The sequence below is a fragment of the Aspergillus niger genome (assembly GCF_000002855.4).
Source record: "Aspergillus niger supercontig An01".
NCBI classification, from domain to species: domain Eukaryota; kingdom Fungi; phylum Ascomycota; class Eurotiomycetes; order Eurotiales; family Aspergillaceae; genus Aspergillus; species Aspergillus niger.
In genome coordinates, this window is record NT_166518.1 from 3,109,241 (window position 1) to 3,134,319 (window position 25,079).

The window sequence follows — 25,079 nt, forward strand, 5'->3', positions numbered from 1 at the left end:
GGGAAGGAACAGAGCAGGAAGAGAGTTGGAGGGGGAAGAGAAAAGAGGGCAGACGAGGGAGGAGGGGGAGCTCTGATAGTGATATGAGACCTGACTAATGGCTAAGTAGAGGAAAAGGAGGGGGAGGGGTAGGTAGATGAATGGCAGATGCTGGAGCAAAGCAAGCAAGCAAGCAAAGCTAAGCAAGCAGGTGGGGTGCGAGATAATTGCAAGGGGGGAAAGGAAGAGGAGGAGGATGTGGCAGAAGAGGAGGCTGAGAGACCAAGTCTTGTCTTGTCTTTGAGGACTTCAGTTGATATCATTTTAGTCATTTTATGCCAGCCTGTATATCGAATGCCCCGCACCTCCCTTGGACCTCCTGCTACCCCACTCAACCCCCCCGAGACGTATAGTATCAACGCCTGAGAAGAAAACGCGCTGGTGACGTGGAAAAAAGCGGCCTGTCACGATATCGACCGGCACCGGTCGCTCGACGTCCTTCAGGCCGTTGTGGCTGTGGCAGCCTAGCAGGTACACCAGGGGTCCCCGCATATCTGGACAGATATGCTTGACAAAAGCCCACACTCTGTTTGTTTGCTGATACAGGTGACCATCCCCCCTCCCCCCGATTTTGCTGGCGCGAGACACGCCAGGCAGTCATGCCTGTCGACGGTCCGAGCCGTCAGAACCAGAGAATGTCCATGGCACCGCTCATCGGCACTAGCCGGGCACAATCCTGGTCATTTGGGCAGCGAAGCGCAGAGTGAGCCTTCAAGCTGACCTTCCTGCGCCATGCCAGTGGTGGCCTTTCCGTATCAAGGTAGAACAGTCAGGTACTCGTCTCGTCGCGTCATAATCTTTTGCGACAGCTTGGTCGCTTCTGTATTCCGTATCTTCCCTATCCTTCGCCCGTCATCCTCTTGGTTTTGGTTTTGTCAGTGCTGCTTGCTGGGTGAGACATGGCCATAGCACAGGAGTACCGGAGCTGTAGACTCAGGCAGGGCTCGGGACCGATGAGGAAAACTTTGATACCACAGTCTGTCTGGCAGGCGCGTATCGAATGATTTGCCAGCTGCCATTGGCACACGGATGACCGGCTCACTAACACTCTGACTACCGCCATGCAATCGACGAGCGCGTGCTTTACACTGAGTTCAGCGTTACGCCAAGGGCGATGAGTCGGCGTTGGCCCAATGGGTGCGGCCTGTCACTTGCTTTTTCCTTTCCAAAATCCAACCTTTTTTTTTTTTCTCTTCCCCTTTCCTTTTTTCTGTGTTGACTATTTTTTCCCTTTCCCGCAGATTTTCGGGCAATCACCTGCACAGGCATGTTCTGCTCAACTAGGCCTAGTAGTAAGCAAAGAACGTGCAGCACACCTAGAAATAATAATAATAATCAAAGGAAATGACCGCGGCAAAGTCGGGTGGCCTCCATCCAGTCAAGAAAAGCCGCATAATGCTTTTTGTTCATCGACAGAGCTAGTTAATCATTCTGAGCTTTGTAAGCGCAGTATTGTAAGTAGACTGTCTAAAACAGGATCTGGGGTCTATGTATCGCTAAGGTCCACTCCCGTCATATCAGCGACACCATTCATGGTGTGTGGCGTTGCTGTCATGTCGAAAATGATAGCGGCACGATAATGAGCCCTGTCAAGAGATCACCCGAAAAATAATAATAATAAAGATATGGGAAGACAGGGATGCCAATCTATCGAATGGATGCCCCGCCAAGGTCACTGGTAGGATGCGTGCAATGGCATTGTTGGTGACAGAAGTGTAATAAACATTGAGTAAGCGTCAGCGCATCAGGCTGCAGTTGACTTGCAAGGTGCAGAGGGGTTGCACGGCGTGCGCTTATTGCATCTCTGCACGAGCCGAGTCCGTCAAAAAGGGAGAAAAAAAAACGAGTATCCGTGCATGTTGACCTGTATCGAAAGCGTAACTGGAGTCCAGCCACCGAAAAGGGAGCCGGGAAAAAAATAAAAACATGGCATGGACATGGATAATCGAATTACATTTGATTAAAAATGATGCCTCCATCCTATTTTTCCTGCAATATCTCTGATTGTTGTCACATTCGGGCCACACAATGTGTCATGGAGTCGACTCGAGAGACTTGATACGAGATCAGGCAAGCCCGGGCCACAGGGGATCCGATAACACCCTCAAGTCTTTAGCAGGACCGCTAAGAGCAGGGCAGGATTGTTGTGATTTCCCCTCTTTCACCCGCTTTGAACTGAGGGGTCCGAGGATCCTGCGTGAGTGCAAGTCAAACCGCACGGGCGACTTGCAGGGAAAAAGGTCCGCTCACCTGCAGGGCCTTGGACCTGAACGGAGGGGTTGGTTGATAGTTCAGTGGTGGTGGTGGTGTTGATTGAATTCTCTCCGTCTGCTTAACCTCGTCCCCTCCAATTTGCCCTACTGAAAATAAACTTCCGTCAAAAAAATGTTGAATCCTTACATCAGGAACGTACTGGGGAGACTGTGGCGCAGGCAAGGCGCGGGGCATTCGGAATAGGTCATTTATGACAGTCACCCCTGCTGAAGGTTAATCTCAACTTGCGAGCATCCCGTCGATCAGCCTGGGCATCGCTCAGGATTTAGGCAGAAAATATCAGACAAAAGGATAGGATATTGTAAAAAGTCATGAAATGGACCGAAGACGGAAGGATAGAGAGAGAAACCGGGATTGGAAGACGAGGAGTGCGGATGGAACGAAGCACGACAAGAGCAGCCGAACCAGAAGTGGATGGATTGGAGGAAGAAAGACTGACGGATTGATGCCCGGCCTGCCAAATGGAGCCAATCACGGCAACGTGACTTTTCTTCCTTACTACTGTATCCCTTCTCCCCGTCCACAATGACTTTCCAGTGCGACTCGTTCGCTTGTTGTGCTTCATTCCTTCTCCGCCTTCCTTGGTTGTTATCGTTATTGTTGTTGTTATGACCATGGTATCGTTGTGCTATCGCTTTTGTCCTTCGCCAGAAATCGTCTCCCATCCCGATGCACAGCGTCATGGTCCCATGACGATCCTCCTCATGACTGACACACCGACAACAACAGAGACACTCACACCCAAAAAAAAGAGACTCATAGCTTTGACTGGGAGGCAAAACAGAGAGAGAAATTGATAGAGCGCGCAACACGAACCGGTGAGAACTTCGCATCAAGTCTATACATCCCAAATCTCTGCCGCGTGCCCAGGCATCCTGGTATCACCTGCATTGCATGACATAACCTAGCATGATCTCTGTTTACATTTCCTTACAACGGGAAAACGGCCAAGCCAATGGGCAATCAAAGAAGGCAATCCTTGGTTTCTCTAAACCTGAATGAGCGGCAGGGATTCAGCCCTTCCCATATGGCAAAGAGTGAGTGAAGCCCGGGCGATTGTGGTTGGTCTACACCGCAGTACAGTAGTGCTGATGCTGGGATATCTGTGGTTCGGGACAGGCAACCCTCTCGGCCCCGAAGAGCATCGCGCAGATGCTGAATTGTCAGACTATTCAATGGGTAATGGTACATACGTATTCGCGCCGACGGGTGAATGCGCGGACACGCTTGTTTTCCCACTCGTGGCTGCCACGAAAGCCAGGGCTATTTCCTTTCCCTTTCTTTTCTTTGCTTTCATCATTTCTTTCCCACCGAGAGGTTTCCGTGGCGATACCAGTTATGTAGTATTCCGGCCAACTCTGGCTACCAGATTTCTCTCTGAGAGCCGCTTCTGCGCCTCCTCGGAAGAGTTTGGCCAACCTAGAGGCAACAAACCCGAGGAGATGCATCGTGTCCACATCTGCAGATCAAGAAAACGAAAGCACCCGCGGACGTCGACCGATGCTCGATACGGAGTGCCATAACTCCGAGACCCGTGACCAAGGGACAAATATGCGAAAACCGGAGTGATCTGGAGTCAAATCGCTACTACTCGTCAGAAGCCAGCTGAAGTCCCGGAATAAGCAAACAGAGGCGGCTAATCACAAAAAGATCTCATACAAAATGTTCTCAACGAGCAAGTAGACAGGTCAGGTATGGACACGAAGATCGATGTTACTCTTTCTGTGCAGTGAGACGGAAAGGGGGAAGGGAATAAAACAGAGACGCAAATTAGAGAATTGTGACTGGGGCAATAAAGTAGTATACATTTACTATTTAATAGTTACTTGAACCATGGGTCAGCCAATAGAAATCCTCGAATTGCTTTGTTCCAGCTGACCACCTGCAAAGTAGAAAGTGTCGGTCAAGATTTATTGACGGTTCATGCCAAACCTCCTTACTATGATTCTCTTTTTCCCTCATATCAAGTATGCCAGTAATTCATAACATTACCAATTCACAAGGGAGGACTATGAAAGAGGAAACGAAAAAAAGACGGGAGGCCAGACTGAACGATGGTTGGCGGCGCGTTCCGGCATCGGATCTCACCTCATATCATGGGTTGTGGAGTAGAAGTCTTTCTATATTGAAGTGATATGTATCGTACACAGAATCAGCGCCAATATCTTCATCGAAGCGAAGTACGAAAAGAAAAGTAAGTGAACAGCAACCGTAACTCCCAGCACAGCCATGTAGATATGCACAAAATGACTGCCACATACACACCCTGCCATGTAGGCTCCTAGGAATTTAAAAGCAATGTTTCCACTTTCCCATCCCATGCCATCTCAGTCCCCAAGTCTGTACAGATAGGCCCAGCCAAGCTAGTATATGCATGTGTAAAACCCCGCGAGATCGCTATGCACAGCTAGAAACCAGAAGAAAAAAAAGTATACCACAACGAGAGAGGACACCTCCCAGAAAGAATGAAAAGCCGAGAGAAAGGAAGATTAAGCGGACCGAATCGCTTCGATAGCCGCATTAAGGGGGAACACCTGGGGGAGACGTTGCGAAGGATAGCCCGGGATCCACTTCCGGAACGCAGTGCTGCAAGACTCTGGAACTCCTCCAAGAGCGACGAAACTCTTCGGAATGAAGGGTCGGTCTTGAAGTGATGCAGTGAGAATTCCATATTCGTGCGCGAGGACTACAGCAGATGCGAACTCGGCGGGCCGGTTGGAAGCTTGGTCGCCCACGATCCTAATCAGGGAAAAGAATGTTAGCAGTTGGTCGGCAAGCACCAAAAAGAAGGGACACATACACGTAGATCTCGAAAAAGGTGTCAAGAACATAGACACCCTTAGCAGTAATGTCCCTGAGGCAGAAAGGCTCGATTTCCTGGACAGTGTCATTGGGCCGGATAACCGGAGAAGGCGAGCCTGAGCGACGCAGCCAGAACCCTGAACGCTGGCCGAGCTCGTGGTCGATACGGAAAAGCCGCGAGCGATATCGCTCGTGGTTGGGTTTTGCACGCCAGTAGTCGGTGCTGGTATCGCCTGTATCTCGCTCCCAATGGGGAAAGACTTCGAAGAAGCTCTCTGGTTCCTCACCCTCAGCCACTTCCTCAAACTCGCCGGTTAGCCCAAGGTCCATGCCAATCAGGCGCGCAGCACCAATCTCTTCGGCGGAGCTGCCCTTGCCCTTCCAGAGGAAGAGCTTGCCAAACATCGCAGAGATCACAAAGGGGTAGCCGGAGCTCAGATTGCTGGGCGAGAAGCTGACTTCATCGAACACCATCTGACCCAGATGCTTGCGCCCGCAGAGCATGAAGATGGCGGAGGAGCTGGAGCGAGAACTCAAGCCGCGACGAGTAATGAGAATGCCCCCAAGAGCTTGAATGAACCGAGCGGGTTCCTTGCCTTGCTTGATGATCTCCAGCTTGGACCCATTATCCTTGGCGACTTTACGAGAGAAAGCCTGGGCATCATCGACTGCCGAGTCGGGGACATCATCACCACACCAGAGGTGCACTTCGGAGCGTACAGTGCCATCGGCCTCGAAAAGATGTACGCACAGGTACATGCTTCCTTCATACAGGATATATTCCTGATTAACAGGAAGATCCTGCTTCTTCCCATCTCCCGTAATCTCCCACAACTGTCTCTTCAAAGTCCTGATCTTGGCATTGTCACTCTTATCAGCCAGCATCAGCTGCGTATCAATGTTGACACGGTCGCTAGATTTGGGGAAGGTCTTGAAGAAATCAGAGATGGCTTCCCATGATTCATCGGCCTGAGGTACAAGAGATGTTGAAGATCTCGAGGAGAAGCGGTCAACAGAGGCCCTGGACCCCTTAGGAGGAACAGGGGGAGAAGGCAAGGCTTTATCCCGTGGCGACGAGTTGCGTGAGCCTATGCTGGAAAAAAGCGAGGACGCGGACCTCTGCTGTGCTGGATGAGTATAGCTCTGATTATCCCTGAAGCTTCCCCTCAAAGGCGAAGGAGAAGGTGATGAGAAGTGAGTCGGCGAGCCCCGTGTCTGGTTAGAGACAGGTGTTGCTGGCAGTGGAGCTGTTTTGGGTGGCAGAGGAGGCTTCGCCGAGAGTGAGCTCCGTATGCTCTTAAAGTATGCGCTGGCGTTCTCTCGAATATTGGTAGCAGTCTGATCCAACACCGTTGAAGGTTTAGGGCTCGCGTCGTCGGGCTTCTGCGGTGTCTCTCTCTCTATTAAACGAGGGATGCTCCTCTTGAATTCAGTTGGCTTGCTTGTTGCTGGCGTGTCATGTTGGCTCGGGCTCTCTTGCGGTTCGTCATGGGATTTGACTTCAGTATTAGGAAGGGGCCAGCCGCTGGAGACTCCCGCAGGACTGCCAATGGGTGAGATGTGTGCTTCTGACCTCTGTGCATCCAAAGTAGATGCTGGAGATTTCGGGATCGCCTCATTTACTTCTGACGTAGCATTTGGAGGCTCGAACTCTGCATCCAATGATGGAGACTTCACAGTACCAATATTGTCGACCGAGGTTGGACGCGCAGGTGCTGGCTCGTGTGCATCCGAAAGCTCTGATGGAGAATTCGGTACTGCATCACCTGCCTCAGGAGCTGGACTCTTGGTTTTCGGTTCTTCCGCTTTGGGCGCAGAGGGACTCAGAACACCATTCTTCTCTCTTGGGTCAGAAAACATGGGCTCGGGAACGTGCGCATTCAAAGAGGCAGATGGGTGCTCATCCACCTCAAATATTGACGATGAAGGCCTGTCCTCGTCCTCGCTGGCCGGCATCTCCAGTGCCTCAGTAGTCTCGTAGTGAACCGGGCTTGTAGCTTCAGTTTCCTCAATATCCATATGGACCGGTGGTGGTGGTACATAAGTTTTCCTTTCCAAGATTGGGCTTGTGGCTTCAAGTGTTGTCTCTTCTGCCTGTTCTGACAGTCCTGGGGCGTTAGGGCTCTCGAGAGCTAGGTTTGTAGTCTCAGATTTCTCGCCATCCGCAGAAGCTAAAGGCTCGGGCTTAGGGATGCTCCCTTCTCGGACTGGGATCAGAGGCTTGGCCTCTTCATCTTCCAAAAGAGTCGAGAAATCTGGCGCCCCATTGGCTTTTTCTTGGATCGGGCTCGTAGGACCAGGAGCAGTCATACCCGCAGGTGCACTGAGCACCGGTGCAACGTGAACTTCATTTTGGACTGGGCCCACAAGTTCAGGTTCATCTTTACCAGAAAGCGCCGAGGCAACCGGTGCACCGTTGATATCCTCCAGAATTGGGCTTGCAGGTTCAGGTGCCTTCCTACTCATAAGTGCTGGAGGCACTAATACATCATCGGACTCCTCGTGGATTGGGAAGGCAGGGGTGGCTTCTTCCTTAACCAGGGGCTCCGAGAGCTTTGGCGCAACACTGATTTCGTGGATCGGGCTCACGGGTTCAGGTGCATCGTGGACTTCTTTTTGGAGTGGGGTCGTAGGCTCAGAAAGGTCTTTTTCAACGGATGTTGAAACCACCGGTACATCGTTTGTTCCCTCTTGGATCGGAGTCGCGGGCTCAGTTTCATTCTTATCCACCGGTGCATCGTGGACTACTTCCCGGAATGGGCTTGCAGGCTCAAGTTCGTCTTTATCAATAGGTGCTGAGACCACCGGTATATCGTTTATTTTCACTCGGATAGGGCTTGCGGGCTCAGTTTCCATTTTATCCGTTGGTGCTGAGAGCACTAGAGCGTCGTGGGCTTCTGTCCCGAGTGGGCTCGCGGGCTCAAATTCATCCTTATCCATAGGCGCTGAAACCACGGGTGCATCGTTCACCTCCTCTTTGGCTGGGCTAGCAGGTTCAGGTCCCTCAATCATGGGTGCTGAGAGCACTGGTGCATCGTGGACTTCTTCCTGGAATTGGCTCATAGGCTCAGATTCATCGTTGTGAATAGGCGCTGAAACCTCGGTTGCATAGTTCATTCCTTCTTTGACTGGGCTAGCAGGTTCGGGTTCCTCAATCATGGGTGCCGACGGCTCTGGTGTATTAGTATTCTCCTTATGCAGTGGGCTCAGGGGCTCATGCTCTGGCTGTCCCACAGTTTCCGGAAGCTCTGGTGCATGCGTGATAGCCTCCTGGACTGGACTCGCAGGTTCGGGGTTCTTTTCTTCCATGTATGTCAATGGCTCTAGAGCATCTGCCGTCTTCGTGTGCAATGGCATGTCTTCGGCTTCTTCTACATCCACATGTGCTGGCATATCCGGAGCATCACTTTCCTCCTCCGTCTCCGAGTACATCGATTCTGGTCTCTGTGCATCCAAAGGTGTTGGCGGAGACTCTGGTACATGATTGCTTTCATCAAAGAGTGAGTTCGTACCTTCCGGTGTAGTACCCTGGGGCAGGCGTCTCTTTGGCCCTCTAGCTCGACCCTTGGTCAAATGAGTGAGTGCGGCAGCTTGAGAACTTTCCACTCTCGAGCTGCTTTCCCCAGCACTGTTGAAAGAAGGACCTTTCATCGACCCGTTAATCGGTGCGGGCGGGCCACGGGATAAAAGGCCCGCTAAGGCAGGATTTAATCGGCCTGCGAGTTTACTTTTAGCAGCAGGACCCTCAGTCTCAGCAGGTGCACTTGTAGCCTGCATCAAATCCCCCGGTGGCAGAGAACGCACCGGATTGATGCCCTCCTCCTTTACCTCTTCGGCGTTCACCTCTGCCCCGTCCGTCTTCTCCTGTTCGCATCCTCTCTCTTTTTCCGGCAGTTTCGGTTCAGCCGCCTCCTCGGCATTATCATCAGCGCCGGGCTTGGGTGGTTCTGGGGCGATTGGCGAATCCTGAAACTTTTCAAGAGACTCGCCGCCGGCAGGGGACAGTGGCGATGCAACCTGGAAGCCATGCGTGCTTCTTGGTGTGCCCGGCTCTCTAGGCGAGAGCGGCGAAAGCGGCGACGAAGAATCGGCTGCTGAAAGATTGCTTTTGATACTGCTGGACTTGGTCAAATTGTTCCGCATTGCAATCGCTTCAGGTACAAATTTGCCGGGAGCATCCTTCTCCCCCGCAGTATTACGTCTCAGCGAACCCCCACTGGCTTTGATTGCTTCTTTCTGCTTCAAAATGCTGTCTTTCAATTCATCCACTTTCTGCGACTTTTTTGGTCCGCCCGAGGAGTTCAGAGCTGCCTTGCCTTTGAGAATATTTTCTTTCAACTCGTCCGGCGGCACGTGCTTCGAGGACTCTGCTTTCTTCAGCCTTCCGAAGACATTCTTGAATTCTGGTTCCTCCCTGGGTGACTCATCCTTGACCACTTCCCTCCGTCGAAGGTTGGCTCTGAAATCTATTACAGGAGACAGAGGCTTGGGCCTATTCAACAGCGGATCACGAGGGGATGCCAGGGGCGCATCGATAGTGGTCTTGGTTATCGGGCTCAGATTAGACGGTGTACGCTTGTGTTTCGTAGCTTCATCTTCTGTTTTCTCCGGTTCCGCCTCTGTTTTGGTAGGCGACTCCTCTTTCGAAGGAGAGGTCTCTTCGGTCTTCTCTGCAGGTGGTAAATAGCTATCCTGAGTATCCGCGCTTTGTGTGGTGGTTTCGGGTTCTGCTTCTTTCGTCTTCCCTGCATCGTGATTGGAAAATATGTCGGGGATGCCGGTGATACTGGAGGTCTTTGAGTGACCACCAGGAGCAGTAGTCCGCATAAGACCCACGGGTGTGACCTCCTTGAAGCTTGCGGTTCGACCCAAGTCAACGCTACCTTTTGATTGCCGGTCTTTGACCCAGGAAGCCTGTTGGGAGGGCTGTCGCTTATGCCTGGGTGATTCGTCGCGGTTCAAAGCACTTTCGAGCCAGGAAGCTTTGGTTGGACTCCATCTCTTGGGGTCCATAGTTCTCGAAACTGACGGGCTTGATGGTGGTAACGAGCTGGAGTCCGTGCTTTTCTCAACGGAGCTAGTAGACCGTGTGTGCAGGCTGAGTGAGGGTCTACGGTCCCCTTCATCTAGCCGCGCACCATTGCTGCCAGGAACGGGAGGTGTAGCCGGTCGTTCGCCATCTTTGACCGGATGGACGACAGTCGCTTCGCTATGGCTAGACCCAGGTCTGTGGCTGGAACCGGGTCTATGGCTGGAACCGGGTCTATGGCTGGAACCGGGTCTATGGCTAGAGGTTGGCCGCGAGGGCGAGAGACTTGGGCCGTCCCTGCTCATTCTATATGAAGGCGCAGTGGAGAAAACATCATTGCCGGAAGGAGCAGCGAAGCTATTGCGGTTGCTAGAAACCGAATTGCCTCGACTAAGCCCCGACGGCAGCTGAGCGCTCCAGCGTTTTGACACGCTGTCTGATCGCTTCATCATAGCGCTTTGCACAAATCCACCGAGCCCCTTGGTAGGAGATGTAGAACGCTCGGGAGACAAACGCCTAGGCGAGGGGGGTGATGTGATTTGGTCATCTGCGCCGTCCTCCGTCTTTCGCGGCTCGAGTTTCTGTGCGCTCGTCAAAGGCAAAGGAGAGCCAAGCCCAGTGGCCGTCGACACAGAAGATATGCTCGAATACCGATTGCCCAAACTACTTTCTGCAAACGTTGAACTTGCTCTTGACGGGGACCGTGATCGCTCTTCTACGATCTCGTGATTTTCTGCTTCCTTCGCCGACTCTGTAGTGTGCTCTTGATTTGCTTCCAACTCCTTGGCGCCAGTATCAGGGTGCAGAGGGTGCAGTGAGTCCTCCTCTACCTGCTTTGCGCGGGTCGGAGAAGGGCTCCCTCCCTCTGTGTGGCGAGACCACGGTACGTCTTTGAACGAGGGGGAAGACGCGAATGGGCTCCTAGATACCCCATGATCGTCATTAGACGTTGTGGACATGGCTCTGAAACGGCTCTCACGGGAGGGCGACGCGGAGAAGAAAGCCCTGTTGCTATCCCGAGACGTAGGCCTTTGTTGCCAGGAGAGAGTGCCGGCTCTGCTCCGGAAAGGTGAGATAGGTCTGGAAGCAGTTTCCCCATCGTTTGCCGTCAATGTAGACCCCCTCCGACCATTGTCTGTAGATATCGATGCGTCATCTCGAACCGAATCAGCCCCGTTGCCAGTGTCATGCCCGGGCGTATGAGGGGTAGGTTCGAGGTGTTCTGGAGGGTCAATCGCTCGCTGGCTGAAAGAAGACATGCTCAACCGAGCGGGATCTAATATTGGTGAATCTTTCGTGGGGGAAATCGACCGTGCCCGCTCTGTATTGGATCCCAAAAAAACGGACACAGTCAGCATTCCTGAAGATGACAGATTTGGAAAAGGACCAGCCAACCGCCAGCCAACCGTGAGTCATGGCGACTGGAAATTCACTTTGAAAGGGGCTCCGCCGGGGAATAAAAAAAAAGCAAGGGAAATCAAATACCAGCTCTCCTAGCCTGCCTTTCCTTCCGACCCTGCAGGATTTCCTCCTCCAACTTCTTTGTGCGTTCCTCGTCCTCTTTATCGCGCTTCTCTCCTAATTCGCGGATGCGCAAAAGGAAGTCGTTGACATCCTCAGTGCCATCCGCGTCGGTTGTGGACGACATGGCCAGCTTGGCACTTTCTCAATGAGCCCAAAAATTGGGTAAAGAAGGGAAAAAAAGAGGGAACAAAGCAGAAATGGCAAGTCAGAAAAAGAAATGATGCCCTTTCAAACCGAATAAACACCGACAAAAATCCCCCAGGAACGGTGGGGTGTGGCAAGAGGCACCAGACTGAAGAGGGGAGGAGGGGGGGAAGGGGAAGAGAGGGGGAATGATTTGGTTGCTTGTGAACCAGAGATGTTGAAGTAATCAGGAAGAGTGGAGGGAGTGTCACGGTTAGCAGTGGTGGTGGTGATTGAGCGACTCTCTGGCTCTTGCCCGCTTGAGAGACTTTTGTGACTGATTTGTGCCGGGTCTGAGCCTCAGGAAGGGATAATCGTGTGCCTCCAGCTCATGTCGTTGCTGTTGCTGTTGCTGTTGTTGTCGTTGTCGGGTTTACTCCACCTTTCACCCTGGGCGATCCAGTGTGAAGGAATGGCAGCGAGAGCCGGGCAGCGTCTTTCTCGTTTCTAGTGGTGGATCCGTATCGATGGCCAGCTGAGCGCCGTGAAGGCAAGAATAGTAATGCTCTTCCATCGTCAAATAAAATCCGGCGAAGGCACGCACATCAGCTGCCGCCCCACTGCCGGAAGCCCAGAGGAAATTAGGATGAGGCGCCCGACCGGATTGACACTGCGCATCTCTCTCGCTCTGCGGCTGTGAGCTGATCCCCTTGAGTTTCTCCCACCCGGCACTACTAGGCGAGATCAAACCCAGTCCTGAATGGGTTGATCGCGTCGCAAATCCCGAACAAAGAGGGGTTTCCTCTCTGATTTCCCAAAAGCTTCATCATCCATTGGAGAGGGGATGTTTTGAAGTTTCTCTACAAGGAGAACTGTTTACTTTCCGGGTCCGGCTTTTGCGGTGGAGTCAATCTCAACCTTCTCTGCCGCCCCGCGATCGGATACGCAATCAATTTTTTTCTGGCTGACGGCCTGCTTTCCAGTTTCCTCCTACTCGGGCAGCATTACGATCCTTGGGAACCTCGGTTGGGTCAAACTCGGCACACAAAGCTTGGTTAACTGGTGTGGAATCCACGGATGGCCTTGAAGGGAAGGGGGAAGAAGGTGGAGATACGAAGATAACCGGGAGCTTCCCATCAACCACACAGCATTTAGTCGGGTCTGACGACATTAAGTCCCCTTCAACCCGGCGCAGGACTAGTAGTACGTATCGTGAGACACATTGGCGGCAATCCTTGCTGAAACCTCGTGGTTGACGTAAATTACGAAGCGAGGCGCTCCCTAGTGGGAACTGGGAACACCGTTGCCTTTACCATGTTCGACAAGGGCCATCGTAGTGTAGTTCGTGGACCCTGAAGGCGATTTGTCTGATCGCCGTTCCGATACCCGACCAGGCACTACTAGTAGCAATTGAGACAGGGGCTCTGCTAGTGGTGCTTTGTAGTACTAGTCGACGGTCAAAATGAGTGTAGCCAGCATGGATGCTTGTCCCCTGAGGTCCAACTGGTCTTAAGTTGTAGAGAGTAGATCAGAGTTACATGTTTTTCAATGATCACTACTACTAGTATATAGTAAGTATAAATCCATTGCTGACGAGCTGAAATCCACAATTGTAAAATGCACTGTTATTACGTGGTTGAATTTTCCGTGAAGAATATATAAATAGTGCCGAAGAGCTGGTGCAAAATCCATCACCATTGATTTCGTTCCACCAACGAACTTCATCGTAAGATCGCATCATGCCATAAGAGCCAAACAATATGGCATCTGCTATCATTGAAAGACCATAAGTACGAAAATATGAATAGAAAAAGGGAAACAAATAGCATATCGTGGTCATTAAAGGGTGTCAAAAGCAAGCCATAGACACTTCCACAGCACTCAATAAAGGAAAAGCCTATCTTTGGCGTCTTGTACAACCCATTCTAGCCCTTCATGCAGGTTCTTTCCTGTCATCGCACTGCAGGGTAATATGGTCCATTTATGTGTTTTGATAGAATCCAAGCCAAGCCGCTGTGGACAAGAACATCAGTCAATATCCGCTGAAAGACAAGGCATGAGGAGCCAAAAGCGAGAACCTATAGTTCAAAGTAAGATGAAGGGCATGGGCTTACTTCTCGAACTTCATTCTCATTCATACATCCCTCAACTTCGCTCTTATTCAAGAAAATTAAAAGACTTGCTCCCATTAAACGCTGCGTGACGGTTAGCCCGTGGCTGGCAAAACTCTTCCTGGGCGGGCGCAGCGGTGCCGGCGGGGATGGCAACAAACCTCTTCCAGAAGGAGACCGGCGAGCTCATCTCTACAATCATCCACTCTGAGACGATCGGTCGCATCGACGACCCAAATCAATGTATCAGTCTTCTCAAAGTAGTTTTTCCAATAAGATCTGAGGGTCTTTTGGCCTCCAACGTCCCCTGATGGCAAGTGGTCAGTGGAGTCTGGGCGGTATCACTGGTCGACCTCCTTACATATATTGAGTCTATATCTGCATAGAAGTCAGTGAGTGATTCTTGCAGATTATCAAATTCAAATAATAATACCCTTGAAAATCTATTGTCTTGATGATAAAACCCAATGTCGGGCTGACAGTAGTGACATCTTCGTTCATAATCTGCTTAACGATGGTGGTCTTCCCGGCATTGTCCAGACCTCTGTCGCCATGGCTATTAGTGAATCACTTCGTAAATTGTATGTATCACGGGGTAAAACTTACAGCATCAGGATTCGCATCTCCTTATCCTTCAGCCGGGCTTTTCTCAAATTGGATAACATCTTCACTGGTCTCTTAGTGATGTTGCAGTTTGTAGTTGGGGTAATTGAAGGGGAGAGAAAGATTGGACAGACGAGGAGCTCGATATAGATCCCGCTCACTGTCAAATCTACTACACCTCCTTCACATCACAGTGGGACATCATAGGCCATGTGTCCCATGAACAACCAATAACAACCCTAATGTAGTCCTGCAATTCTCTGCAATAGTATTTCCAGTCCTGACTCTTTCACTTCCTCACTTTCACAACAAGAACAACAAATGTGAGTATAGCCCTTACGAAATATCAAGTAATTGGAATAGCAATGTATTTTCTTCACGCAGACATAACAGGCAGCCACTTAATTCCAGCTCTATCAGAATTCACCATATGCGCATAGCGTGACATTAGAGAGGTATCAAGTCGTTAAATAGTGCGCACATCCCATGCTCTCCAGTATGTCCCTGTCTACAGCGGGGCAAGAACCTCCTCATTCTCATGCGTGTTGTCACATAACGACAGAAGCCATATGAAAGATTAGGAAACAGAATATCTTGTTCGATTAGATAGAATTCTGTGATTCAGTCTTTTCAGAGGCCTCTATCAGCAGTGAGTACAATCAATGTCAAGTAAGACCCTCCTTGCCTAACATGAATACCCTTGGGAGAGATGATGTGAGTGATACTAACCTACCTCACACTGTTAGAAATGTCACAAGAGAATAACTATGACTATGACAGCCCAGACTTATGGGCACGTATCAAAGGGACACGTGATAGTGTATCAAGCGCCTCGATTTCCAACAAATACCGGTCTCCTGGATACCGGCCTTCGCCACGACGATGTGCCGAGAATAACAACACCGCTTCACCTCAGCGCAATCTAGTGAGTCCGAGTCAGGTTAATAAGATGCAAGCAACTGTTGTGAGAGCGACAAATATCAGTACAGTCACCTGTAAGCCGCACAAGGCAATCGCTACGGCGATTCCCAAGTGCTTTAAAGCACCGGAGCCGGTCGTGGCCACCAGCCGATTGCCTTTAAATGAAAGCAAACCCCCCTCACACCCCTCAAGCTCTTCCAAAATCACCGTCAAGTTACCCGTGCCACTGAGCGGATTGCGTGACACTTCTCACATTTCAGTTTCCCGATCTTCACCATCTCCCTACATCCCTCCACACATAAGAAACCATCAGTATCAGAATCCCGACCAGCGCATCCTCCCTAGAAACAAAGGAGGTCTAGGGACTGAGCAGAGAAACCGGCGAGGTACCGCACATACTTTCCACACTCCTCTCATCTCACACGTCTCCAAAGCACCTGAGAGGCCAGGTCAGTTAAGATTCACTCGAAATACTTCGTCTGGCTTGCCGCATAAGCTTGCTCTACTCGGTAAACGATAAATATCGCTCCCTCTGTCTTGCCATGGAATGTGCTGACTGACACCTGAGAAGTTAATAAGGGAAAAATGTCATCCGGCAGTGACTCAGACTACGTCGTCCTGCGCAATCCCAGAGCTGAAACACTGCAGCCCAAGGTGCAGGATGCTCCAGGCCAGACTGGACTAGAGGCCGGTGGTGATACCCCTCCTGGAGGCAGTATTCAACAGCCAGCGGGCGAACCTCCCGGGGAGAAGCAGCCTACTACCCGTGCTGAGCTGCGAGCAGAGATTAGAAGATTACAAAAGGAGGAACTTGCCAAGATCTATCAGAATCTATGCAAGGAGGAGGTCGAAACCGCAGATGATGAAGTAGTAGCAAAATGTCGGGACGGCCCAGGGGTGGATCCAAAGTCGGAAGTCTATCAGGAGATCGAGAAAAATCGATGCGTGCGTCCTATGGAAGAAGTCGACTTGAACGTCGAGGCTCTCTCTATGGTCAATGACTCGGATAAGGAACCAGAGGATGACCGCCTCGATAACCTCGAGGAGCTTAAATTCAGCTTCGACAGCCTTCTTAAGGCCCCACAGTGGGACGCATACGAAAAACAGTCTCTCAATTACCCTCAAGTGATTAATAACCAAGTGACCCTCTCACCTGAGCCGTCCGAGGCGCAGGCCACCCTTCGAGCTAAGACCCAGAAGTTCGGAGTTCATCCTTATGCCTCTCGAGGTGCACCTCCCACTTTCCCGCCCAGCGCATATCAGAAATGGCGGAAGTACGACCACTTGTGTGATTGGTGGTGGGCTCCTCCTATGCTTCCCTTTTACGACTCATGGCTTCAAAAGTTCCGTTCTTGGCTCGACGAGACGATTGAGAATGCCTGCTATGCAGATATATACCACAAGGGCTTCTTTGATGGCACTGCCCATCCGGATGGTGTTAGAACCTTTCTCATCCCGGATCTACCGAAGGCCACCACGATCCTCAATCCAAATGATGAGCTAGGTCATCGACACAGACACGAGACGGCGGCAGGTCTCAGCTACAACCTGGTCATGCACAAAAAAGTCGAAGCAGAGCTCGAAGAGCAAAAACTCGCCTTATCGCGCCGCATGCAACTGGAATGCATGGCCACCATGCCGCCAAACCCCAACACGCCTAGGGCGAACATCTATCTCAGACCTGCACATGTGGGAGACGCCAATCAGCTTCTCCCCATCTACAACTGGTACGCCCAAAACTCCTTCGTGAGCGTTGATATTAGAACCGTGCAGCCAGACGACGTCAGGGAGCGTATCCAAGCCGCCAGAGACGCCCGTCTTCCCTTCATTGTTGCCGTGGAGCGCGGTTCTGGCCACCAGAGAGAGACTATCTTCGGCTACGCCACTGCCAAAGACTACACCGGCTGGGAAACCAGTGGAAGGTATACCGCAGAATTGGAATTGTTCGTCATCCCAGAGCAGCAGCGCAAAGGCATTGGAAATTGTCTTATGGACAAGCTCTTGCAGGTATGTGATGGGAACCACAGAACTAAGGGTGGTTACGATTTCAACCACACTGGTCTCAGTGGCTACGGCTTGGGAGGACATCGCGAGTTTGCTCGACTGATCTTTAAATTCACCTACATCCCGGAAGAACGTCAGTCAAAGAGCTGGGTCCGAGATTGGTTGGCGAAGAACAACTTCGAGTTGCAGGGACGTTTGTGCGGAGTCCGCGCTAAGAATGAGAGACTGTAAGTGCTAATCCTGCTTCACTATAATGATGATGATATCAAACATTCAAACCTGACTAACAACTATTCTAGTCTCGACGTTGCTTACTTTGTCCACAACAACATATTCGCTCTCCCATATCGGTAGTTTAATCCGGACTAGCTTGCATGGAGTATCTCGCCCCCAGTCTTGAAAATGATCCAATCTCATGGACAGCGACAACCGAGAAACTCCAAGCAAGGCTTTTCTCTCTGTCTTTCTCGGCAGGCTTCTAATACAGCAAGAACCTGGCTGACTGACAGAAGACAGTGATGAGACTATTGGACATTGGAGTAGTAGTCCGTCCCTTATTTTCTTTTGTGATCTTTTCCTTTGTTAGTTCTTCAACGCACCAATGATTCCTGCAAAACCTTAATCAACCTTATCCGGCCTATGCAGACGAATCCATGTGCTCCAGCATCAATCAAATCAACAATAACACCAAAAACAAGTGAAAAGGGCAAAAAAAAAGGGAAGCCGACGCACCATAAGCGGCGGCGGACGTCAGTTTACAGTGTATCAAATATCTACGAGCATGCAGATAAAAAGCTTCCTTACTCGAGTTGATAAAATTGAAAATTGAAATTGAAACGGAAATTTGACTTCCAACTCAGAAGATGCACCCAATGCTATGTTATAAGTAGAATTATCTTACTATCCAGAAATCTAGGTACATACAGTAAGTAGCAAGTAGTGCTAGAGTGGATCCCATATCGATAAACAACGCAACCAATCACCACCTCCCCGACGACAGTAAGCACAAGATTCTGCCATCGCAAACGCCCTCCACCGCCTTCGAAATTTGAACTTTTTTCTCCATCTTTATCCCGATACCAACATACATAACATACCCATTGAATTGGAACATAGGGAGGAGAGTGTTCTTTCCTTTTTATAACCCATTAACTTGTTTTGCTACATTTTATTTCACGCAACCCAATTCACAAGAAAGGAAGAAATCTCTTGTTCCTTCCCTTTCCCCCCACACGCCAACCATGGCCGGAACGAAAAAGCGCGCGAACGCCGACGACGACTTCGTGCTCACATTGTCGGACGATGAGAATGACACGTTAAATCAGCTCGAAGAGGAGGGCGAGGGCGACGATGGTGCGCTAGCCACGGGATCGAAAACGAAGAAGCGCAAGAGAGATGATGCTGCGGCGGCGCAGCAGGAGAAGGGGAAGAACAAGAAGGTGAAGAAGCAGGAACAACAGCAACAACAAGCACAACAGAAGAAAAAGAAGGGAAAGAATGCCCCTGTTCAGGAGGAAGAGGATGAGGATGAAGAGGAGGAAGAGGATCAGGGTGAAGATGATGGCGCGCTTAATTCGGATTTCGAGTTCGATGTCGGCGGTGCTGCGAATGAGGTTAGGGATTTCGATGGGTGGGAGGTTAATGGTAATGAGGAGGGTAAGGGTGGGGATAAGAAGGCTGTGGATATCGATGATATTATTTCGAGGAGGCAGGCGAAGAAGGAGGCTGAGTTGATTCGCAAGCAGAAGAAGAAGAAGCAGAAGCAAGAGGAGGAGTTTAGTGAATTGGAGGATGATGATGAGGAGGATGGTGGTATGGAGGTCGACTTTGGGGATGATGAGCTGCTTGCGGAGGATGGGTTCGGTATGGGTGTCGATGGGGAGGAGGAGAGCGAGAAGTCCGATGCGGAGGATGAGGAGAAGGAAGAAGGGTCTGATGAGGAGGCTGAGGGCAGTGATGAAGACGAGCAGATGGATGAGGATGATGACGATGCTGCTTCGGATGACGACTCGGTTGCTACTCCTGTCATGCACCCGGATGATATTGCCTCTGATCGGGACTCGGACGAGGAGAGTCAGGTCGACGCCGAGGAAGAGGAGAAGCGCAAGGCTTTCTTCGCGCCCGAGGAGGAAAAGACTTCCGAGTCTGCTATGGCAGATGCGAAGCGGTCGTTCCAGGAATTCAACCTCTCTCGTCCCATCCTTCGTGGTCTCGCCGGAGTCAACTTCTCGAACCCTACACCCATTCAGCGCAAGACGATCCCCGTGGCTCTCCTGGGCAAGGATATTGTCGGTAGTGCCGTTACTGGTTCCGGAAAGACTGCCGCCTTCGTTGTCCCGATTCTCGAACGTCTGCTGTTCCGGCCGCGCAAGGTCCCGACGAGTCGTGTTGCCATTCTCATGCCCACCCGTGAATTGGCGGTGCAGTGCTACAATGTCGCTACAAAGCTGGCCACATACACGGACATCACCTTCTGTCAGCTGGTCGGTGGTTTCAGTCTTCGCGAGCAGGAGAACATCTTGAAGAAGCGTCCCGATGTGATCATCGCCACCCCCGGTCGTTTCATTGATCACATGCGCAACTCGGCCAGCTTCACCGTTGATACTCTGGAAATCCTGGTTCTGGATGAAGCCGACCGCATGCTCGAGGACGGTTTCGCCGACGAGTTGAACGAGATTCTCACTACGATCCCCAAGTCGCGCCAGACTATGCTTTTCTCGGCTACGATGACGGACACTGTCGACAAGCTCATTCGCGTCGGTCTCAACCGCCCCGTGCGCTTGATGGTCGACGCCAAGAAGAACACGGCCGTGACACTGGTGCAGGAATTCGTGCGTCTGCGCCCCGGACGTGAGGACAAGCGACTAGGCTACCTTCTCTACCTCTGCAAAGAGATCTACACCGGTCGGGTGATTGTCTTCTTCCGACAGAAGAAGGAGGCGCACCGGGTGCGTATCATCTTCGGACTGCTGGGCTTGAAGGCTGCCGAGCTCCACGGTAGCATGAGCCAAGAACAGGTATGTTATTTTACATCGACTTTCATTTTCTTCAATACGATCGATGATACTAATCGTGGGGTTTTCCAAACTACAGCGTATCAAGAGTGTCGAGAATTTCCGTGAGGGCAAGGCGGCGTTCCTGCTGGCTACGGATCTGGCGTCGCGTGGTCTGGATATCAAGGGCGTTGAGACGGTCATCAACTACGAAGCGCCGCAGAGCCATGAGATCTACCTGCATCGTGTTGGTCGTACTGCGCGTGCGGGCCGCTCCGGTCGGGCCTGCACCATTGCCGCCGAGCCTGACCGCAAGGTGGTCAAGGCGGCGGTGAAGGCGGGCAAGTCGCAAGGAGCCAAGATTGCCAGCCGTGTGATTGAACCGGCGGTGGCGGATTCCTGGGCGGCCAAGGCGGAGGAGTTGGCGGACGAGGTGGAAGAGGTGTTGTCGGAGGAGAAGCTCGAGAAGCAGCTGGCACAGGCGGAGATGCAAGTGACCAAGGGAGAGAACCTGATCAAGCACGAGGCGGAGATCAAGTCGCGGCCGAAGCGTACTTGGTTCGAGACGGAGCGCGACAAGAAGGCGGCGCGGAAGCTGGGCGCGGCGGAGCTCAACGGGCCCGATGCCGGCATGTCCAAGAAGGAGAAGCAGAAGCTCAGCAACAAGGACAAGAAGCGTCTGGATGATTCCCGTCAGCGCCAGGAAGCGGGTGCTGGTTGGAAGAAGGGCCGGGCAACACGGGAGAGCATGAAGAATGGGCAATTGCCCAAAGCTAAGAAGGACAACAAGAAGAAGGGCAAGAAATGAGTCACAAGGGTGAGGTGACGGGACGGACTCAGAAGGATTTTCTAAAAAAAATTATCATTATTCGCATTAGCATATTGTGGATATACTGTATAGATATATTTTTCATTTTCTGCTCAGACCATTCACGATCTTCTTATTAGTTACAAAGTATATCCCTCCTTTTTCCTATTCAGTATGATTCTAGTCCTTCTATCAAGACCATGGGGGGATCAGGGTAGCGGCTGTCGACGGCTATCGACGGGGACAGCGGGGTGCTGCAAGGGCGGCGAGGGACTCCGGTGTCGGCGAGCCGAGATGGAGGAGAGAGCGGAGAAGCCGAGTGCTCTTGCAGTTCATCCAACCAGCCAGCTAAATTGATCACGGGTGGAGTGGGATTTCGTACCAAATTGCTAATTCTCGGCCGGTGATTGATTCGGAAAGACCCATCGAGTTGCCAGGGGGAGGGTGCAATACTAGTAGTACTAACTTTGAGTATGTAACATGATGGTTGGAGGTGACTTTTCATCAGGCCTGGCTGGTACCAAATCAGAAGGCGATCCGCCATCCGCTGTCGGCGCAAATTTCGAGGGCCAAAGGCGGCGAGCGTCATTCCAATTGACTCATGGCGGCCACTCGCCCGTCGCCTTTAAATCCTACCATTTTCCTCTGCGTCACCGTTTGTCTGTCCCCGTTCCTGGTTTCTTTTTAAGCTTCATACCTTTTTTTTCTTCCCTTTCTCCCTTTCTCTCTTCAAGAATCACTGATTTGTCCTCCCTCTCTCCTTGCGTGAGGTGAATAACTACTGATCTATCTTCAACCACTTTCCTCCCCCCTCATCTTCCACCCGCATTTCCTCTCCTCTCATTTCCCCGCTGCGGATCCTCCCGCTTCTCCTCCATCATGCCCATGTACGTGTCTCCCACTAATGCTCAATTTCCTCAATTCTGGTCGTGTCTGCAATAGAAGCATGTTTTCCGCAGTCATACTTGACCGTTGCATCAGTTGACTCACATCCACTGACTCTGTATCCAGGCTCAAGGACCCCTCCCAGAAATACAAGCGCTTTCAGCCCCTCCACCTTCCCGACCGCCAATGGCCCAACAAGACCATCGACAACCCGCCCCGGTGGCTGGCCACCGATCTGCGTGATGGCAACCAGAGTCTGCCCGACCCTATGGTAAGTTCATTACAGTGTCTAGTTAGGGGCGAGAAGAATAGCGGGACCCAGCTGACCACTTCTCTCGTGAAACACACAGGATGGGCAACAAAAACTCCGTTTCTTCAAGATGCTCGTCGACATTGGCTACAAGGAAATCGAAGTCTCTTTCCCCTCCGCCTCGCAAACCGACTTCGACTTCACCCGTAGCCTGGTTGAGACTCCCGGTCTGTGCCCCGATGATGTCTGGCTCCAGGTCCTCTCCCCCTGCAGAGAAGATCTGATCCGTCGTACGGTCGATTCCCTGAAGGGTGCCAAGAAGGCTATTCTGCACATCTACCTGGCTACCAGCCCCTGCTTCCGTCGCATCGTGTTCAACATGGACAAGCAGAAGAGTCTGGAGATGGCCGTGCGCTGCACCAAGTATGCTCGCTCAATCACCAAGGATGACCCGTCGACAGCCGGAACCGAATGGCACTTTGAGTTCTCCCCCGAGACCTTCTCCGACACCGAGCCCGAGTTCGCTGCTCAAGTCTGTGAAGCCGTCAAGGCGGCGTGGGAGCCCACGGAGAAGGACCCCATCATCTTCAACCTGCCGGCTACGGTAGAGATGTCTACCCCCAACGTCTTCGCCGACCAGGTCGAGTACTTCTGCCGTAATGTCTCCGAGCGCGAGAAGTACGTCGTGTCCATCCACCCCCACAATGACCGTGGCTGCGCCATTGCCGCCGCCGAACTCGCTCAGATGGCCGGTGCCCAGCGAGTAGAAGGAACCCTGTTCGGAAACGGCGAGCGCACGGGTAACGTGGACTTGGTCACCTTGGCTCTCAACTTGTACACCCAGGGAATCTCCCCCAAGGTGGACTTCTCCGATATCAATGCGGTCATCAAGGTGGTCGAGGAAAGCAACAAGATCCCCGTCAACGAGAGATGGCCCTATGGTGGTCAGCTGGTCGTCTGCGCCTTCAGTGGCAGTCACCAGGATGCCATCAAGAAGGGATTCAAGCTGCGCGAGACCGCCAGCCCCGATGCCAAGTGGGAAATTCCCTACCTCCCCTTGGACCCCGAGGACATTGGCCGGAACTACGAGGCCGTCATCCGTGTCAACTCCCAGAGTGGCAAGGGTGGTGCCGCCTGGGTTATCCTGCGCAGTCTGGAGCTGGATCTCCCGCGCGCCCTGCAGGTCGAGTTCAGCAAGATCGTGCAGCGCAGAACCGAAGAAGTCAGCCGCGAGCTGCGCCCCTCCGAAGTCGTCGAGCTTTTCCAGGAAGCCTACCACCTCAAGTCCAACCCCCGCTTCAACCTGGTCGACTACAACATCACCACGGATCGTTCGCAGTCGCCTGCGCCTCCTGAGCCCGGCAAGGCCCTCAACACCAAGAACCTCAAGCGTCGCTTCACCGGTGTCATCGAAATCGACGGCATCCAGCACGCCATCACTGGTGTCGGTCCCGGTGCCATCTCCTCCCTGGCCCACGCCCTGGCCACTCTGGGCATCGATCTCGACGTCGTCGACTACAAGGAGCACTCCATCGGTCTGGGTCGTGATGTCAAGGCCGCGACGTATATCCAGTGCACTGCGGCAGGCAGCAAGGAACAAGTCTGGGGTGTTGGTATCCACCAGGATGTGGTCCAGGCTAGTTTGATCGCCCTGCTCAGCGCCGCCAGCTCCGTATGTTCCCCCGGAACCTATTCATCTATGAAGAATTACATCCACTAACATGTACTCTCTTGATTAGTTCCTGACCAGCCGCTCCGGCTCCCCCGCTCCCTTCCGCCCCATCCGCTCCAACACCCTCACCGACGACGACCTCCAAGCTCTGGAAATGCTGAACGGTCCCAGCAAGCCCAAGGTTGACATTGACGCTCTGACCAAGCAGGCTGAGAGCCAGTAAATCGTTCATCCCAACTTAGCTAGCATATTTCGGTTTTGCTGTCATCGTCTTCTACTTGCATTATATCTCGGGTCCGTTTTGGTTTCTTGCTCCAAACATTTTTTCTTCTCGGGGTTTTTGGGAAGAGAAAAGTACGAAAATTGTGTTTTCAAGGAAAGACATATATGAAGAGAGGATAAGAGCGTGGTGAAAGAAAAGAGTTTGCTTCGATTTGTACAGATTTAGGAATGACGTGATATGAAATTTCAAATTAATTATTCTAATTCAGTTTTATGGTCCACTTCTCGTATGTTTCAATTAATCAGGAAACTACCAAGTAAGTACTAGATGGAGGAAAGAGTGATTATATTCATGACCTCAGGATCAACGTCTACCCGGATACTAGTAGAAAGATAGTATCACGGACAGATTGAACGCTACTGAAGTACTGGGAATGTTACTATAATGTGGTAATGTCCAGAGGAACAGTATAAACTTAGTGATAGTCTCTATTGATAATCTACTCCTTGCGGGCAACTGAAAACTAGCATGAACATATCTATATAGGATGACATTGTAAACAGAGCTAAGCTACTACTGCATGCCTATATGATAAATGTAGAATGCGAATGGGGATGCGGGGGTATGTATGTACAAAATAAACAAAACACATTTTGCATATCGGTCATCATAGATAGAAGGGGGAATGGGGGGTGACAAGTAGACAGGTATAAAGCTGTTTTTCTACCTTTTATAGAGTTGGGATGACATGCATGGGCCACAGGAGAAAACAGAAAGGTAGGGACTGTGTATAAAGGGGAGGAAGGTGGGGGGTGTTG

The 25,079-nt window shown here is 51.5% G+C and overlaps 7 protein-coding genes across 7 annotated transcripts; 3 read left to right on the plus strand and 4 right to left on the minus strand.

The window, feature by feature from the left end:
- Nucleotides 1-1,525: 1,525 nt before the first annotated feature.
- On the minus strand, nt 1,526-3,761 carry An01g13090 (hypothetical protein; the record flags this gene model as incomplete). Its single annotated transcript, XM_059745060.1, has 9 exons — nt 1,526-1,625; nt 2,125-2,232; nt 2,306-2,399; nt 2,515-2,560; nt 2,663-2,767; nt 2,844-3,021; nt 3,130-3,188; nt 3,308-3,438; nt 3,521-3,761. The coding sequence occupies 9 exons, from the start codon at nt 3,759-3,761 to the stop codon at nt 1,526-1,528; spliced, it is 1,062 nt and encodes a 353-aa protein (XP_059599826.1).
- Nucleotides 3,762-4,802: 1,041 nt separating this feature from the next.
- An01g13100 (uncharacterized protein) lies at nt 4,803-11,792 on the minus strand (the record flags this gene model as incomplete). The annotated part of the gene is made up of 3 exons (XM_001389675.3): nt 4,803-5,052; nt 5,114-11,504; nt 11,630-11,792. The coding sequence occupies 3 exons, from the start codon at nt 11,790-11,792 to the stop codon at nt 4,803-4,805; spliced, it is 6,804 nt and encodes a 2,267-aa protein (XP_001389712.3).
- Nucleotides 11,793-12,236: 444 nt separating this feature from the next.
- On the minus strand, nt 12,237-13,123 carry An01g13110 (hypothetical protein; the record flags this gene model as incomplete). The annotated part of the gene is made up of 4 exons (XM_059745072.1): nt 12,237-12,597; nt 12,672-12,714; nt 12,761-12,970; nt 13,084-13,123. The coding sequence occupies 4 exons, from the start codon at nt 13,121-13,123 to the stop codon at nt 12,237-12,239; spliced, it is 654 nt and encodes a 217-aa protein (XP_059599827.1).
- A 549-nt stretch (nt 13,124-13,672) lies between these two features.
- An01g13120 (uncharacterized protein) lies at nt 13,673-14,567 on the minus strand (the record flags this gene model as incomplete). The annotated part of the gene is made up of 6 exons (XM_001389677.3): nt 13,673-13,804; nt 13,906-13,986; nt 14,064-14,209; nt 14,264-14,280; nt 14,336-14,446; nt 14,509-14,567. The coding sequence occupies 6 exons, from the start codon at nt 14,565-14,567 to the stop codon at nt 13,673-13,675; spliced, it is 546 nt and encodes a 181-aa protein (XP_001389714.1).
- A 686-nt stretch (nt 14,568-15,253) lies between these two features.
- Nucleotides 15,254-17,784, plus strand: An01g13130 (uncharacterized protein; the record flags this gene model as incomplete). The annotated part of the gene is made up of 3 exons (XM_001389678.3): nt 15,254-15,875; nt 15,998-17,657; nt 17,730-17,784. The coding sequence occupies 3 exons, from the start codon at nt 15,254-15,256 to the stop codon at nt 17,782-17,784; spliced, it is 2,337 nt and encodes a 778-aa protein (XP_001389715.3).
- Nucleotides 17,785-18,671: 887 nt separating this feature from the next.
- On the plus strand, nt 18,672-21,231 carry An01g13150 (uncharacterized protein; the record flags this gene model as incomplete). The annotated part of the gene is made up of 2 exons (XM_059745089.1): nt 18,672-20,447; nt 20,533-21,231. The coding sequence occupies 2 exons, from the start codon at nt 18,672-18,674 to the stop codon at nt 21,229-21,231; spliced, it is 2,475 nt and encodes an 824-aa protein (XP_059599828.1).
- An 879-nt stretch (nt 21,232-22,110) lies between these two features.
- Nucleotides 22,111-24,261, plus strand: An01g13160 (uncharacterized protein; the record flags this gene model as incomplete). The annotated part of the gene is made up of 4 exons (XM_001389680.3): nt 22,111-22,118; nt 22,243-22,387; nt 22,467-24,038; nt 24,106-24,261. 4 exons carry the CDS (start codon nt 22,111-22,113, stop codon nt 24,259-24,261), a joined length of 1,881 nt encoding a protein of 626 aa, XP_001389717.1.
- Between the last annotated feature and the right edge of the window lie 818 nt (nt 24,262-25,079).